The sequence below is a fragment of the Bufo bufo genome, chromosome 3 (assembly GCF_905171765.1).
Source record: "Bufo bufo chromosome 3, aBufBuf1.1, whole genome shotgun sequence".
NCBI lineage: Eukaryota > Metazoa > Chordata > Amphibia > Anura > Bufonidae > Bufo > Bufo bufo.
This window is the reverse complement of record NC_053391.1, coordinates 388,587,332-388,603,967: the sequence shown is the minus strand read 5'-3', so window position 1 is coordinate 388,603,967 and position 16,636 is coordinate 388,587,332. Positions and strand designations below refer to the sequence as shown.

The following is a 16,636-nucleotide window of genomic DNA, read 5'->3' as shown; positions in this document are numbered from 1 at the left end:
ACATACATATATACATATAAGCTCATTATGCATCAGAATCAGAAAACTGTAGCACAATTTTGGATCATGGTGTTGCATCTTCAGACACTCCCCTATCTTTAAGCCACACCTACATCCCCACTAAGCAATGTCCCACTGTCAGACATAACAGGAAAGTGTCTAAAACCCTTAATAGTAAATATGCCCCAATATTTGCAATTTCAGAAATATTATAGAAAAAAAAAATCAGAACCAACTTAGCAGCCTTGTTTTTTTAAAGGTATATTGTCTAGAAGAAGACAGAAAATTCCTTCTTGAAAGGCGGCCCTCAGGTTATTATTAACGGTCTGGGGTACAGAGTTAGAAGCCTCTAAACAGCAACTAAGCGGATCCCATAGGTTTTCAATGGGATTCAGGTCTGAAAAAAGTGCAGGCCACTCTATTTGAGATACCCTAGTCTTTCCCTAATGATGCAACCTCGATGAGCTGGCGCATTGTCATCCATGAAGATTAAATTAGGCCTGTGTTGTTCATGAAGAGGCACAATGACTGGATTAATGATGTTATTAAAGTAGTATGGGCTTGTTACTGTACCATTTACAAAGTATAGGACAGTCTGTATTGACTAGACACACCTGCCCACACTGTAACACCATCACCAAAGGCTCATCTAGTGACAACAGTGGCTGATGCATAGCGCTCTCCTTGATGTGTCCAACATCGTTGCCGGCCATCATTTATGCTCAGTGTGAATTGAGTTTAATCAGTGAACAGCATTAAGGCCCACTGCTCCCTCGACCAGGCTAACATAAATGGTTTAGAATGTTCTGATTTTACACTGGGGTTCCTCTCACCTCCCTTAAATATGCCTGGAGTTGTGTGGCATTCATCATCTGGTTCCGCAGGGTATTGTTCCCAATGAGGTGTTCATCAGTGTGGGATGTGGCCAAGGGACATCCACTTCTATGCCTTTCTGTGATTCTTATAGTTTCTCTGTTGCAACCTGCTGGTGATACTCTGTGACACTCTAAGATCAGTGGCCACTTCCGTCTCAGAACATCCTGCTTGAAGCCTCGCAATGGCGAGGTTCTGTTGATAAATTGTTATGTGTCGTCTTGTTCTCATGATGTCAATATGTGAACAGCATGATGAGGAGGACTGTTTAAATACCAATTCTAATTGAACCAGGAAATTTATTGGGCGATTCAAGGGTCAAACACCTCTTGTAAATTTTGCCGTTAAGCTCCTTGTTAGAGAAACGCAAGTTGTGCAAAAAGTACTGAAACTTTGAACAGTAGGACATGTGTATTCAAAAGTTTAGAGAAGGTCACATTAAGTTCACCTGTAAAGTGCATTTTAGGTTCATCTTGAAATTTTACCGACAAGCCAAATATCCCTAACTTTTTGTACATAGTGCATGTGTTCTGAACCCCCCCCCCCCCAGAGCACAATTATTTTTGTTTAAATCAACTTTTAATTTTAAACATATTTGTACTTTTTCGTCTTTATTAATAAAAACATCCTTAAAACTTGCAGTATTTATACTGGACACTAAACCTTACAATAGGCTAAAGTGCCCTGTTCAGTAGAGATCACTTCTTAGCAGTCATCTCAATATCATTAGAAAAACCTCCAGAAAGCAGATAACGCAGGATTACACCACAGATGGTAAGTAATGGGAACAGCTCATCTCTTGCTATCTTCTCTCCCCTTCCCTGCACAGTGACTTCTACATATGTCCCAGAGCATGCTCACAATACTCTCCATAAGAGTCAGTGAGTTGTTTTCTGACTAAGGTTTCTTATGTTCACGCATCATGTACAGAAAACTAAATTAAATAGTGTTAATGCTGTACATTTATTAAGACAGGCGTTTTAGATGCCGCAGATAGCGGCACAAATAACCGTTGTGCCATCCCCTGCGCCTGAAATAGACCTAATTTAGGCGTATTTCAGTATAGTAAATGACCCCCAATATTTTTATTTTCTGACTGTATAAGTAAAAAAATATGGTACAGTGTATATTTTTATTAGTAAAAGATACATTTCTTGTATTATCATATGTTGTGCTTTTTACATATTTTCAGTTTTACATACACTAAATAAGCATAGAAAGGGCATAGAAAATGATGTATGAGAAGGGCCTGCCGGCCATTCCCCGCCCACAATTTTAGACCTGGGGTGAGCGGGGCGAAGTCGCAGATAGAGGCACAACTAACCGTTGCGCTACCACCTGCACCTGAAATAGACCTAATTTAGGCGTATTTAAGTATAGTAAATGACCCCCAATATTTTTATTTTCTGACTGTATAAGTAAAAAATATGGTGCAGTGTATATTTTTATTAGTAAAAGATACATTTCTTGTATTATCATATGTTGTACTTTTTACATTTTTTCAGTTTTACATACACTAAATAAGCATATGGATCTTAAATACCCATTGCAAGTACCGGTATGTAGTCAGACAAAACAGTATGAACATGCTTACAATCCTTACAATGTTTTAAACTTGAAAGAAAGCGAGCAGAAAAAATACATGTACAACCCCCATCATATCTTGTCTCATTAGTTCAGCATTTTTGCGCTCCCCTCTGAATATCAGTAAGATGTAGACAAGATGGCAGTTCCTGAGTGAGTTCCATCTCCGGCACTGCTGTGAACTGGACAAATAGACATTCCATCAGTTATATCTGGAAGTTCAGGCCCACATTTTATTTCCTGTGTACATGTGTAAAAATGTGTAACAACGCATAATGCCATTTGTTCTCAGCAGTAGGCAACTTAATGAGAAATCCAGAATTATATTTTAAACAGATTTTTGCATTTTCTTTCTTTTCCCAACGAGCACGTTCATGTCTGATGCAGCATTTACTTAAGAAGGCCCTGAGGACAAATGAAGATTCAGATGGAGAAGCTGCCTAACTGTTTTAGCAGCATGCCTGTCCGGGTTCACAGAGGCACAAACAGAAGAGCATATTACAAGATGTACTACCTGGCCGCGCGCGCTTTCAACACACACACATCTATTCATACATTTGGCATGTTATCTGAATAAAACACTGGTTCAAGAAAAACATTTCGACTGGGCAATTTGTCATTCTTAGAATCCACCAAACCTTGTAATGGTTATGTTCAGATTCTTAGGAAATTGTTCTGGACACAAGGACTGTTGGCAGGATGTAACAAAAGTAGGCCTGAGGGTTAGACAGGAAATCGGTTCCATCTTTAATCCAAAAGTCAGAAAACAACATCAATAAGCTAGTTTAACCCAACACAAACACTACACTGCGTGCAGAATTATTAGGCAAATGAGTATTTTGACCACATCATCCTCTTTATGCATGTTGTCTTACTCCAAGCTGTATAGGCTCGAAAGCCTACTACCAATTAAGCATATTAGGTGATGTGCATCTCTGTAATGAGAAGGGGTGTGGTCTAATGACATCAACACCCTATATTAGGTGTGCATAATTATTAGGCAACTTCCTTTCCTTGGGCAAAATGGGTCAAAAGAAGGACTTGACAGGCTCAGAAAAGTCAAAAATAGTGAGATATCTTGCAGAGGGATGCAGCACTCTTAAAATTGCAAAGCTTCTGAAGCATGATCATCAAACAATCAAGCGTTTCATTCAAAATAGTCAACAGGGTCGCAAGAAGCGTGTGGAAAAACCAAAGCGCAAAATAACTGCCCATGAACTGAGAAAAGTCAAGCGTGCAGCTGCCAAGATGCCACTTGCCACCAGTTTGGCCATATTTCAGAGCTGCAACATCACTGGAGTGCCCAAAAGCACAAGGTGTGCAATACTCAGAGACATGGCCAAGGTAAGAAAGGCTGAAAGACGACCACCACTGAACAAGACACACAAGCTGAAACGTCAAGACTGGGCCAAGAAATATCTCAAGACTGATTTTTCTAAGGTTTTATGGACTGATGAAATGAGAGTGAGTCTTGATGGGCCAGATGGATGGGCCGGTGGCTGGATTGGTAAAGGGCAGAGAGCTCCAGTCCGACTCAGACGCCAGCAAGGTGGAGGTGGAGTACTGGTTTGGGCTGGTATCATCAAAGATGAGCTTGTGGGGCCTTTTCGGGTTGAGGATGGAGTCAAGCTCAACTCCCAATCCTACTGCCAGTTTCTGGAAGACACCTTCTTCAAGCAGTGGTACAGGAAGAAGTCTGCATCCTTCAAGAAAAACATGATTTTAATGCAGGACAATGCTCCATCACACGCGTCCAAGTACTCCACAGCGTGGCTGGCAAGAAAGGGTATAAAAGAAGAAAATCTAATGACATGGCCTCCTTGTTCACCTGATCTGAACCCCATTGAGAACCTGTGGTCCATCATCAAATGTGAGATTTACAAGGAGGGAAAATAGTACACCTCTCTGAACAGTGTCTGGGAGGCTGTGGTTGCTGCTGCACGCAATGTTGATGGTGAACAGATCAAAACACTGACAAAATCCATGGATGGCAGGCTTTTGAGTGTCCTTGCAAAGAAAGGTGGCTATATTGGTCACTGATTTGTTTTTGTTTTGTTTTTGAATGTCAGAAATGTATATTTGTGAATGTTGAGATGTTATATTGGTTTCACTGGTAAAAATAAATAATTGAAATGGGTATATATTTGTTTTTTGTTAAGTTGCCTAATAATTATGCACAGTAATAGTCACCTGCACACACAGATATCCCCCTAAAATAGCTAAAACTAAAAACAAACTAAAAACTACTTCCAAAAATATTCAGCTTTGATATTAATGAGTTTTTTGGGTTCATTGAGAACATGGTTGTTGTTCAATAATAAAATTAATCCTCAAAAATAGAACTTGCCTAATAATTCTGCACTCCCTGTATATAGCGGTACAGTATATTATTATTTACAGATTATTAGAAATATTCATATTTTTAGCCATCTTTCTTCACTTAGTTATGCCATACATGCATTCTTCAAATGTTTTCTTTTATATATACAGTGGCATAGGGAAGAATTCAGTTTTGCTTGAGTCTGTGTTGGAGTACTTTATGCCACATTTATCAAAAGTCGAATGCTGTTCGATAAATTTGGCTCATCCTTTAATGCTCATGCACACGACCGTATTTTCTTTCCGTGTCCGTTCCGTTTTCTTTGCGGACCGTATGCGGAACCATTCATTTCAATGGGTCCGCAAAAAAACTAAGTTACACTGTGTGTATTCTATTTCCGTATGTCCGTATTTCCGTTCCGCAAAAAAATAGAACATGTCCTATTATTGTCCGCATTACGGACAAGGATGGATAGTACTGTTGTATTAGGGGCCAGCTGTTCCATTCCGCAAAATACGGAATGCACACGGACATCATCATTTTTTTTTTCGGATCCGTTTTTTGCGGACTGCAAAATACATACGGTCGTGTGCATGAGCCCTAAACCTAACACTTTTTGTCTAGAAAAGCTACTCCAGTTTCCATACTCCTCCCACCCACTGGAGTGAGATTGCAACTTGTTTTGTGACTTTTAAAAAAAGTCTCAGTGATAAATCAGGAGTGAAACTCATTAACATGGCTAACCATGTCCACTTTCCCACCCATACTTCAAAACTGGAACGAGTGGTGTAAAACTGCAAAAAGTCGCAAAATGTTTGCACAAATGCACCCAAAACATCACACAAAAAAAACATTTTGCGACTTTATGAAGACTTGAAGAATTCTGGAGTAAAGGCATGATAAATCAGGGCCATTGTATCATATAATTTAGAACAATTGCAAACTAGAGGCACAGACTAGAATTATATTGTCATAAGACGTTGGTCTTTTTCTTTCAACAAATTCATTGTTTAACCCCTATAAGGGTTAAACAAGCCCTGCAATAGTCTAAAATCAAAAATCATCTTATACTCACCTCTTTCTCCAAATCTGTTCTCTGTGGCACTGGTCCAGTCCTTCTGCCACTGCTTGATTACAAACTCTGGCAGGGATGTTCCAGTAATTGGCACTTGACCTTTGCAGCCAATCTCTTTTCTCGTTGTTACACCTCTGAGGACAGTGACTGGCTGCAGTGGCCATGTGCCGAACACCACTGTGCATGTCACCGACAAGCAGTTATCAAGCAGTGGCAGCAGCACCAGAGAAGGACACTGGAGAAAGGAGTTAGTATAAAAAAGTTTAAGCTTTAGATTTTTGATTATTTCAGACAACCCCCTTTAACCCTTAGGCTACCAGCGCCGTACATGTTCGGCGCCGCTGGTGCGATGTGTAAACATGACGCCCGCTTGCACATGCAGATCTCTGCTGTTTCATACAGCAGAGACCTGCGGCTAATTACCGTGACCGGCAATAATGCAGATCGTGGTAATTAAATGCTTTAGATGCCGTGATCAAGTGAGATCACGGCACCTAAATGCGCTTCCTACCTATGCCCCGTGTGTCCAATCCGGGCATAGGTAGTTGCGCTGAATACTGGTAGCTTTATTGAGTAAGCGAACAGTATTCAAACTGCAATTCTTATTTTGGCCACCAGATGGCAGGCCAGGATAAGAAATGAGCAAAAATGAGCAAATAAGTTAATAATAAATTCCTGATAAACCAGGCACATAATGATCACAAAAATAAAAAATAAAAAAGATAAAAAATATATAAAAAATATATAAAAGTTTAAATCACCCCCTTTCCGTATAATGAAAAAATAAATACCTAAATAACAATAAATATAAACATCATGGGTATCAATAGAAAAAAATATTCAAATACGGCGAATGGCGTAACGGGAAAAATTTTCATTGTTTCTCTTACCCCAAAAATTGTAATAAAATGTGATCAAAAAGTCACGCATACTCCAAAGTGGTATCAATTAATTGTACAGATTGTTCCACAAAAAATGAGCCCCTAAACAGCTCAGTAGACATAAGTATAAAAAAGTTATGGGGGTCAGAATATGGTGATATAAAATTTTTTTTTTGGTTCTCAAAGTTTACATTTATTTTCTCACTATTTAGACATAAATAACCCATATGGGGTATCGTTGTAATCGTACTGACCCAGAGAATGAAGGGCATGTGTCAGTTTTGCCGTAAACAAAACGCAGTGGGAGGGATTGCGTTTTTCTTCCAATTCCACCCCATTTGGAATTTTTTTACCGCTTCCCACAACATTTTATGCCATAATTAATGGTGGCATTAGAAAGTACAACTTGTCCCGCAAAAAATCAGCCCTCATACAGCTTTGTGACTGGAAAATCAAAAAAGTTATGGCTCAAGGAAAATAGGGAAGAAATATGAAAACGCAAAAACGAAAAAACCTCCGGTATCCAAAGGGTTAAGGACACAATTTTCAATTATTTTATTTTTTTTCATCCCTGCCTTCCGAAAGCCATAACCTTTTTACTTTTTCATTCACATAATTATATGGGGGATTGTTTTATGCAAGACAAGTTGTCCTTTCTAAAGACACCATTTAATAATCCATACAATGTATTGGTAATTTGGACAAAAAAAATATTAGTCAAATGTAATTGGGGAAAAAACAACACAATTGGGTTTTGCATTTATGGTGTTCACTGGATTGTAAGAATAATACATTACTTTTTTTTTGAACATTAGTACAATCACAGCAATGTTTTTGTTGTTTTATTGCTTAAAAAAAAAGATGAAGTTTGGAAGAAAAAAAAATTTCCATCTCCATACTGGCGCCTATAACTTTTTCTACTTCTGTTTTTGGAGGTGTATGAGCGCTCTCTTTTTGAGGGGCAAAGTTTCACTTTTATTGGAACCATTTGGGGTATGTATGATTTTTTTGACTGTGTTCCTGTTATATTTTGATCAGTCATTTTTGGACACACTGATACCAATGATGTTTTTTTTAATGTTTTTTGTGTGCAAAATGGGGAAAGGGGGATAATTTGAATTCTTTTTTTTCTTTTTCTATTTTTGGAATCTTTCCTTTTAACTAGAGGTGGGACGAAGAATCCGTTGAATCCACAAATCCCTAGAATCTTGCTGGATTCGTGCACTCTAATCCCGACATAATTTACGGGTTTCGAATCCTAACGAATCCACGTCGCATCTCCATAGTCATCTGTATCGCAGTCCTCAGGACAGCGATACAGATGCCTGTGCTGCGGCGGGGCAGGGGAGGGAGAGGCGTGTCCCTTCCCCTTCCTCTGATAGGCTGCCGCCACTAGGCCAGCAGCCTATCAGAGGCAGGCGCAGGCGGCACGATGACGTCATTGAGCCGCCTGAGCCGCACAGCACGGGAAGTGGCCTGCATCGCATCGCTGACATGGAGGTAAGTAATAGTTTTACTGGCACATTGGGGGGGGGCTCTTGTTACTGGCACATTGGGGTGGGGGCTCTTGTTACTGGCACATGATGAGGGGGGCTCTTATTACTGGCACATGATGGGGGGCTCTTAATACTGGCACATGATGGGGGGCTTATTACTGGCACATGATGGAGGGGCTTTTTACTGGCACATGATGGGGGCTCTTATTACTGGCACATGATGGGGGCTCTTATTTCTGGCACATGATGGGGGGAGCTCTTATTACTGGCACATGATGGGGAGCTCTTATTACTGGCACATGATGGGGGGCTCTTATTACTGGCACATGATGGGGGGGCTCTTATTACTGGAGGGGCTTTTTACTGGCACATGATGGGGGGCTCTTATTACTGGCACATGATGGGGGCTCTTATTTCTGGCACATGATGGGGGGAGCTCTTATTACTGGCACATGATGGGAGGCTCTTAATACTGGCACATGATGGGGGGCTTATTACTGGCACATGATGGGGGGCTCTTATTACTGGCACATGATGGGGGGCTCTTATTACTGGCACATGATGGGGGGCTCTTATTACTGGCACATAATGGGGGAGCTCTTCTTATTACTGGCACATAATGGGGGTGCTCTTGTTACTGGCACATGATTGGGGGCATCTATGGGGGCACATTTTACTGGCACATGATTGGGGGCACTAATTACTGGCACATTATTGGGGGCACTTATTACTGACACAGTATTGGGGGCACTTATTACTGGCACAGTATTGGTGGGCACTATAGGGGCATCTACTGAGGCCACAAAGAAGGGGTATTTTATATGGGGGCTCTGTACAGTAGCATTTTATACTGGCACACATTATGGTGGGTGCTATAGGGAAGGGGGGAGAGGAGTACTATGGGGTCATCTACGAGGGGCACTAAGAAGGGGTATTTTATACTTGCAAATTATGGGGGACACTGAGGGCATCTACTGGCACTATATATGGGGCATTTTATACTGGTACATTATGGGGGGCACTAGGAGGAAAGGAGCACTATGGGGGCACTATATAGGGGTATTTTATACTGGCACATTATGGGGGGCACTATGGGGACATTAGCTCAACTGGGGGCATTACAAGGGGGTATTTTTTATAAGAAGAATTATTTCTACTGGGGGGGGGGGGCATTATGATGGGCTTTATTACTCCCCCATGGTATGACTTTATTACTCCCCTAGTAGCAGCACCAGCTTCTCCCTGCTCTGCTATCCCTCTGCCCTTTGTCCAAATCCTTATTATGAAATCTTTCTCATTAGGATGAAACACAACATCAGCTCCACCGAGCCCCCCCGCCAAGTGTTGAAGTGGTGTCCGAGATCCCCAAGGGCCAAGCCAAGTAACTGTAAGTTTTCATGTGAAATATGTTTGTTATTTACAGGATTTGTAGGATTCGAGATTCAAAAGATGCAATAGATTCAAGAACCTTTTCGGATTCGAAAAAAATTGGATTCGTCCCACCTCTACTTTTAACTTACTTTGTAGTCCACCTAGGGGACTTGAGCATGCGATATTTAGATCACTTATACCATGCACTATTGCCAGAAACTACAATAGACATAGCCTTTTGTATAGTTCTGCCACAGCTTGCTGCATAAAAAAGCTGATCAATAGGCGTGCAGCGTGCAAGATCCCTATCGATGTTATATTGATGACCTATCCTGAAGTTCACTGTATTGTCTTCTAACCAGATCTCAAGATAGCATGTATATAGATTTAAATACCATTCTTCACTATGTTTTTAAGCAATGGCAGCTGTGCCATATGAGATCTCAGCTTTAAGTCACTTGTACATTTCACAGCATTCTCAGTATTTGATTCATTCCTACTGTCTTCTTTTATGCCGGGATCTTGATTTTGATCTGCATGGATTTGTTTTTCGAGTCCTTCTGAAGGAGCAGAGGTGGACTTTTGGGCAGCTAACAAGTAACGTTTACGCCTGTTGATTTTATATTGGCGGATCCTCTCTTCTTCTGCTACAGGATCTTCAAGCACTCCTTCCCATCTCAAGCTCTCATTTACTACACCTTCCTGGGTTATTGTAGATAAACACGCCGATTCAATCTCTTTCTTGGTTTTTGATTCATCTGATTTGTCCTTTGAGTCACTTATGGTAGTTGTTTGCAGTTCAGATGATGGAGGAATGATTGGCTGACTCTTAATATTTTCTGTAAAAGTAATATTCAGATGTGAATATGTAAACTTGATAAAATTATTATATTCAATTAACACACTCAGTCTCAACTGCTGAAGAATACAATATATTGGTCTTATATAAAAATAAAAAAAAGATACCTGTAAAGTTCATTGTAGGACATACTGTATATAAAGTATTAGGGAATAATTGTTTTCTATATCAGCCTTCCTCGGGGAACTCCATATACTATCCCCACGATGTCACTGTGTTCACCAGCATTATGGTCATTCATTTTATGACAATGGAACATCCACCTGTTGTATGCAGATAGCCTGTCTTATCTTCTTGGTGGTCAATAGAAAGATCTCTCCCATGATCTATTTATACCCAGGATTGTGAACGAGGAGGAATATTAAAAGGTCCAGAACAGGGCCGGTGCAAGGATTTTTGCCAACACAAGCAAAGCTACATTTTAGCGCCCCCCCCCCCTTTCCCCCCACCAGAACTCTGTGGGAGTGATGTAAAAAGGAGGGGGTGATGTAACATGGAGGGGGAGAAAAGTGACATGGAGGGGGAGAAAAGTGACATGGAGGGGGTGATGTCACATGGGGTGGGATGAGAAATGTGACACGGAGGGGGTGATGTGACATGGAGGGGGGAGAAATGTGAAATAGGGGGGTGATGTGACATGGAGGGGGAGAAATTTGACATATGGGGAGAAATGTGACATAACGGGGTGATGTGACATGGAGGGGGGGAAATGAGACATAACGGGGTGATGTGACATGGAGGGGGAGAAATGTGACATGGAGGGGGAGAAATGTGACATAGGGGGTGATGTGCCATGGGTGGGGGGGGAGAAATGTGACACAAAGGGGGTGATGTAACATGGAGAGGGAGAAATGTGACATAACGGGGTGATGTGACATGGAGGAGGTGAAATGTGACATAGGGGGTGATGTGACATGGAGGGGGAGAAACGTGGCATAGGAGGGTGATGTGACATGGAGGGGGAGAAATGTGACATAGGGGGGTGATGTGACATGGAGGGGGAGAAATGTGACATGGGAGGATTATGTGCCATGGGGGGAAGAAATGACACAAAGGGGGTGATGTAAAAAGTAGGGGGTGATGTGACATGGAGGGGGTGAAATGTTACATGGAGGGGGAGAAATGTGACATGGAGGGGGGATGATGTGCCATGAGGGGGGGGGGGAAGAAATGTGACACAAAGGGGGTGATGTAAAAAGGAGGGGGTGATGTGACATGGAGGGGGAGAAATGTGACATGCAGGGGGAGAAATTTCTCCCCCCATGTCACATTTCTCCCCCCATGTCATATTTCTCCCCCTCCATGTCACATTTAACCCCCTCCATGTCACATTTCTCCCCCTCCATGTCACATTTCACCCCCTCAATGTCATATTTCACCCCCTCAATGTCATATTTCTCCCCCTCCATGGCACATTTCCAACCTCCCATGTCACCCTTCCCCCTCTATTAATGTTGTGTAAAAAACATTATGGTCACCTAGCCCTGGTCCCGTCTGCAGCATCTCCCCATCTTCTCTGTGTGGTCCTGGCATCTTCTCTCTGGGCTCCCGACAAGTTTGAGGACCTTTCCCACTCAGCCAAACAGTGGCCGCAGCTGTGTCACGTGTCAGGCCAATGATTGGCTCAGCGGGAAATCACTGGCCTGACACGTGATACAACTGCGGCCACTGATTGGGAAAGGTCCTCAAACTTGTCGGGAGCCCAGAGAGAACATACCAGGACCACACAGTGATTTTAAAAAAAAGTTTAATTTTTCAGCCCCCTCCCCCCATGGCTTGGTCAGCCGCTTGGTCTGCCTTATTATAGAGCGGGGCCTGGTCCAGAAGCTGCATGGCCATGCACTGGAGTCAGTTGGCAAGGTAATGTGCTTGTTTAGTTTAAAATTGATATAGACTTTGCTTCTGTGAGAGGGAGTATTGCCAACTCACCTAAGACAGCCTGGCCAGCCTAAGATTCTGCAGAAAGACTTTAGAAAGACAGAAAGAAGGAGAACCAGAACCTCCATCATTACTGCCATCCATACATTGCAATTGAGGAAAGATTGCACTGTGTTATATGCCTTGGAATTGTGCCTTGATACTACTCCTATTCTGCATGTTAGTAAAGACCTATTTATTTGCACCAACTAGCCTTCTCACTGACCGCAACACCATTCGCCAGCCATTTCACAATGGGCACCCCAAATACCATCAGGCAGAAGCCCCAACATCAGGGTGTGCTCCAAGGGAACAAAAGTTGCATCCTCCGGTCAGGTCGTGATCTGTGAGTCAGTGCCACTACCACTCCCATTCTCAGCAAGCTCCTCCCGAGCTGCTGTTGCACTGTCATAGAGGACCTTTATAGGAAATTATTTTGTGAAATCTCTGATCTGCCCTAGTCAAGTGCTGGATATTTAGCGGATGAGTTAATCAGCCGTAACAGAGGAGGCATCAAGAATGAATCAAACTGCAGTGGTGTAGCATGGGGGGAATTCAGGGGTGGTTGCTTCAGGCACCTGGCCACTGTTACAGACAATGCCATTTACTGTGTTGCAGGTAGCACACATCCTACCATCGTCGTTCAGTGAATAAGTCACTCAGTCTCATGCCACACACTGAGTTCGGACTGGTTCAGACCTGTGGCCTACAAGATCGCCAGGTGCACAGGCATTGATAAGTCATCAGAGCACACGTGTCTGGCTCTCTCACAGTCTGCTCACCACTCCAGTCCACAAGCACTGCTTTAGTGAGCATTGTGGCCCTGCAGCCAGGTAATATATTTTTCCAGGGGGAATTTTAGTGAGAATGAGGGGGTGGGGGGCTAAATATGGATTGGAACTCACCTAATTATGGGGGATTATTAGTGTGGAGGTTTAGGTGGTATCTGCTCAGCAGGCCCATGGGAATTTTACTAGTACTACTCAGAGCAGTACTAGTAAACTTCTCATGGACCTTCTGTGCAGACTCCATTTAGGCCTCGCCAATAATAATGCTCCTTAATGTCATAACAACCAAGCACCATACATGTACGGCACTGGACGAAAGCTCCTGCAATTTAGAAGGAGCAGTCAGTGATAGCTGGGGACCCCAAGGAGAAGACAGATGTGGTTTATTACCACTTCTGCCTTCTCCTTTTCTTGGTGCGTAGCACTAAGCACTACTCAGTATGCTTCCTTTAGTGGAGCCGGCGATGCTGCGATCACTGGGTGCCTTGGGAGCAGAGCAGAACTGCTGGGTCTTAGCAGACCCAGATCAGCTCTCACTGGATTGCCACAGGTTAGGGAGTGCAATCCTTGGCTTGGCCCAGACACTGGCAACTTACGTTGCATCATTGGCACTGTATCCAAATGAACCTTTATTAGCCAAGGTCCCAAGAACAATGTGTTCCTGGACCCTATGGCCTCTTCTTTATTTAGAACAGTTAATAAAATCAAATACAAACTAATAGTTTTTAAAACATAAAATCATGTTAAAAACGTTGTGAAACAAATTTGCCAACCCACTGGGAAGGGTTATAGAGAATATACATATATAATGTATGTCATATAGTTAACTATAAGAAAACATATACAGTATACACCAGAAAAACATCATAGACAATAAATAAAAATATTAATGAGAGGAGCGAATTCATAGTAAGCCAATGACATATACTGTGTAAAATGGCTACCTGGTAATAACATTTTTCCAAACGCCATGGAGAGCAAGATACAATCCCCTAAGGTGTTCTCCGCTCCCTAAACATATTGAAAAGTAGAGATATTGGAGCGGAGCAGTAGAAGCATCTCTAGTAGCTAGGTAACCACAGTGCTGGCTGAACAGTACCTATTGCACATGTGTACTGTGGTACTGACGCATGCATAATACATTAGAAAACTGGGAGAGGCTCCTGCATTGCTCAGAAACAACTATAATACTAACTGTCACGTATGGGAACCGCCCTGTCACGTGACCCGGGTGCGACTGCCAAGGGTCGCTCTATTTCGCGTACTCAATCTCTCGCGCCTCTACACACAGGCCTCAGATTAAGCCTCAATTACACCCTGCCACAGCCTCTCATGCACCCCAACACGCTGCCACCATCTATGACATTTAAATCAAAACACCGATTAATTAAGGGCTTATCGAAAACCCACAGCGCCCCCACTCGCAAGCAGGCTCACAGTAGCACAGGCCACACTATAGCAAATACACAGTAACGCAAACCGCACTCATACACCTAAATAAGTACTGGGTGAGAGGCCTGGTCCGGGTTAGTTCCCCCCTGACCCGGACACAGGCCTCTCACCCAGTTAAGCCAGTACTCTCTGCTCTGCACTGATGAGGGGCAATCACCCTGAAACAGCTGTCTGCAGATGAGGTGCTGGCCTATTTAATATCCAAGTCATGTCTCAAGGCTTATTGTAAGAGCTGAACATTGACTTATAGGATAGCTGCCTTACATCTGGTGGCATTAGAGGCAAAGCTTGTTAAGAGCTCATTTAGATCCTTCCCTCCCAGAATTCCAGAGGAGCATGTATGGCCTATAAGTCTCCTCACACTGATAAAGGTGCTCTCTCCCAAGGAGAGTTAGTTCCCCCCTAAAGAAGTAAACTCCATGACGGGATAAAGTCACTGAAAACATAAGAAATGATGTGAGTGCCATCTGCTGGTCATACAAAGAAACACGTTTGACAATTATGCAGTTATACAGTCGTGGCCAAAAGTTTTAAGAATGACACAAATATTCATTTTCAGAAAGTTTGCTGCTAAACTGCTTTTAGATCTTTGTTTCAGTTGTTGCTGTGATATAGTGAAATATAATTACACGCACTTCATACGTTTCAAAGGCTTTTATCGACAATTACATGACATTTATGCAAAGAGTCAGTATTTGCAGTGTTGGCCCTTCTTTTTTAGGACCTCTGCAATTTGACTGGGCATGCTCTCAATCAACTTCTGGGCCAATTCCTGACTGATAGCAACCCATTCTTTCATAATCACTTCTTGGAGTTTGTCAGAATTAGTGGGTTTTTGTTTGTCCACCCGCCTCTTGAGGATTGACCACAAGTTCTCAATGGGATTAAGATCTGGGGAGTTTCCAGGCCATGAACCCAAAATGTCAACGTTTTGGTCCCCGAGTCACTTAGTTATCACTTTTGCCTTATGGCACGGTGCTCCATCGTGCTGGAAAATGCATTGTTCTTCACCAAACTGTTGTTGGATTGTTGGAAGAAGTTGCTGTTGGAAGGTGTTTTGGTACCATTCTTTATTCATGGCTGTGTTTTTGGGCAAAATTGTGAGTGAGCCCACTCCCTTGGATGAGAAGCAACCCCACACATGAATGGTCTCAGGATGCTTTACTGTTGGCATGACACAGGACTGATGGTAGCGCTCACCTTTTCTTCTCCGGACAAGCCTTTTTCCAGATGCCCCAAATAATTGGAAAGAGGCTTCATCGGAGAATATGACTTTGCCCCAGTCCTCAGCAGTCCATTCACCATACTTTCTGCAGAAGATCAATCTGTCCCTGATGTTTTTATTGGAGAGAAGTGGCTTCTTTGCTGCCCTTCTTGACACCAGGCCATCTTCCAAAAGTCTTCGCCTCACTGTGCGTGCAGATGCGCTCACACCTGCCTGCTGCCATTCCTGAGCAAGCTCTGCACTGGTGGCACTCCGATCCCGCAGCTGAATCCTCTTTAGGAGACGATCCTGGCGCTTGCTGGACTTTCTTGGACGCCCTGAAGCCTTCTTAACAAGAATTGAACCTCTTTCCTTGAAGTTCTTGATGATCCTATAAATTGCTGATTGAGGTGCAATCTTAGTAGCCACAATATCCTTGCCTGTGAAGCCATTTTTATGCAACGCAATGATGGCTGCACGCGTTTCTTTGCAGGTCACCATGGTTAACAATGGAAGAACAATGATTTCAAGCATTACCCTCCTTTTAACATGTCAAGTCTGCCATTTTAACCAAATCAGCCTGACATAATGATCTCCAGCCTTGTGCTCGTCAACATTCTCACCTGAGTTAACAAGACGATTACTGAAATGATCTCAGCAGGTCCTTTTAATGACAGCAATGAAATGCAGTGGAAAGTTTTTTTTGGGGATTAAGTTAATTTTCATGGCAAAGAAGGACTATGCAATTCATCTGATCACTCTTCATAACATTCTGGAGTATATGCAAATTGCTATTATAAAAACTTAAGCAGCAAC

General features: G+C 42.6%; 1 protein-coding gene across 1 annotated transcript in view; it reads right to left on the bottom strand.

The window, feature by feature from the left end:
• Positions 1–9,903: 9,903 nt before the first annotated feature.
• C3H17orf97 (chromosome 3 C17orf97 homolog) overlaps positions 9,904–16,636 on the bottom strand; it is a 33,733-nt gene continuing 27,000 nt past the window's right edge. The window contains exon 2 of the mRNA XM_040422283.1: positions 9,904–10,439. Coding sequence (XP_040278217.1) covers positions 9,988–10,439 — 452 coding nt within the window. The 3' untranslated portion in view covers positions 9,904–9,987. The remainder of the gene's footprint in view (positions 10,440–16,636) is intronic.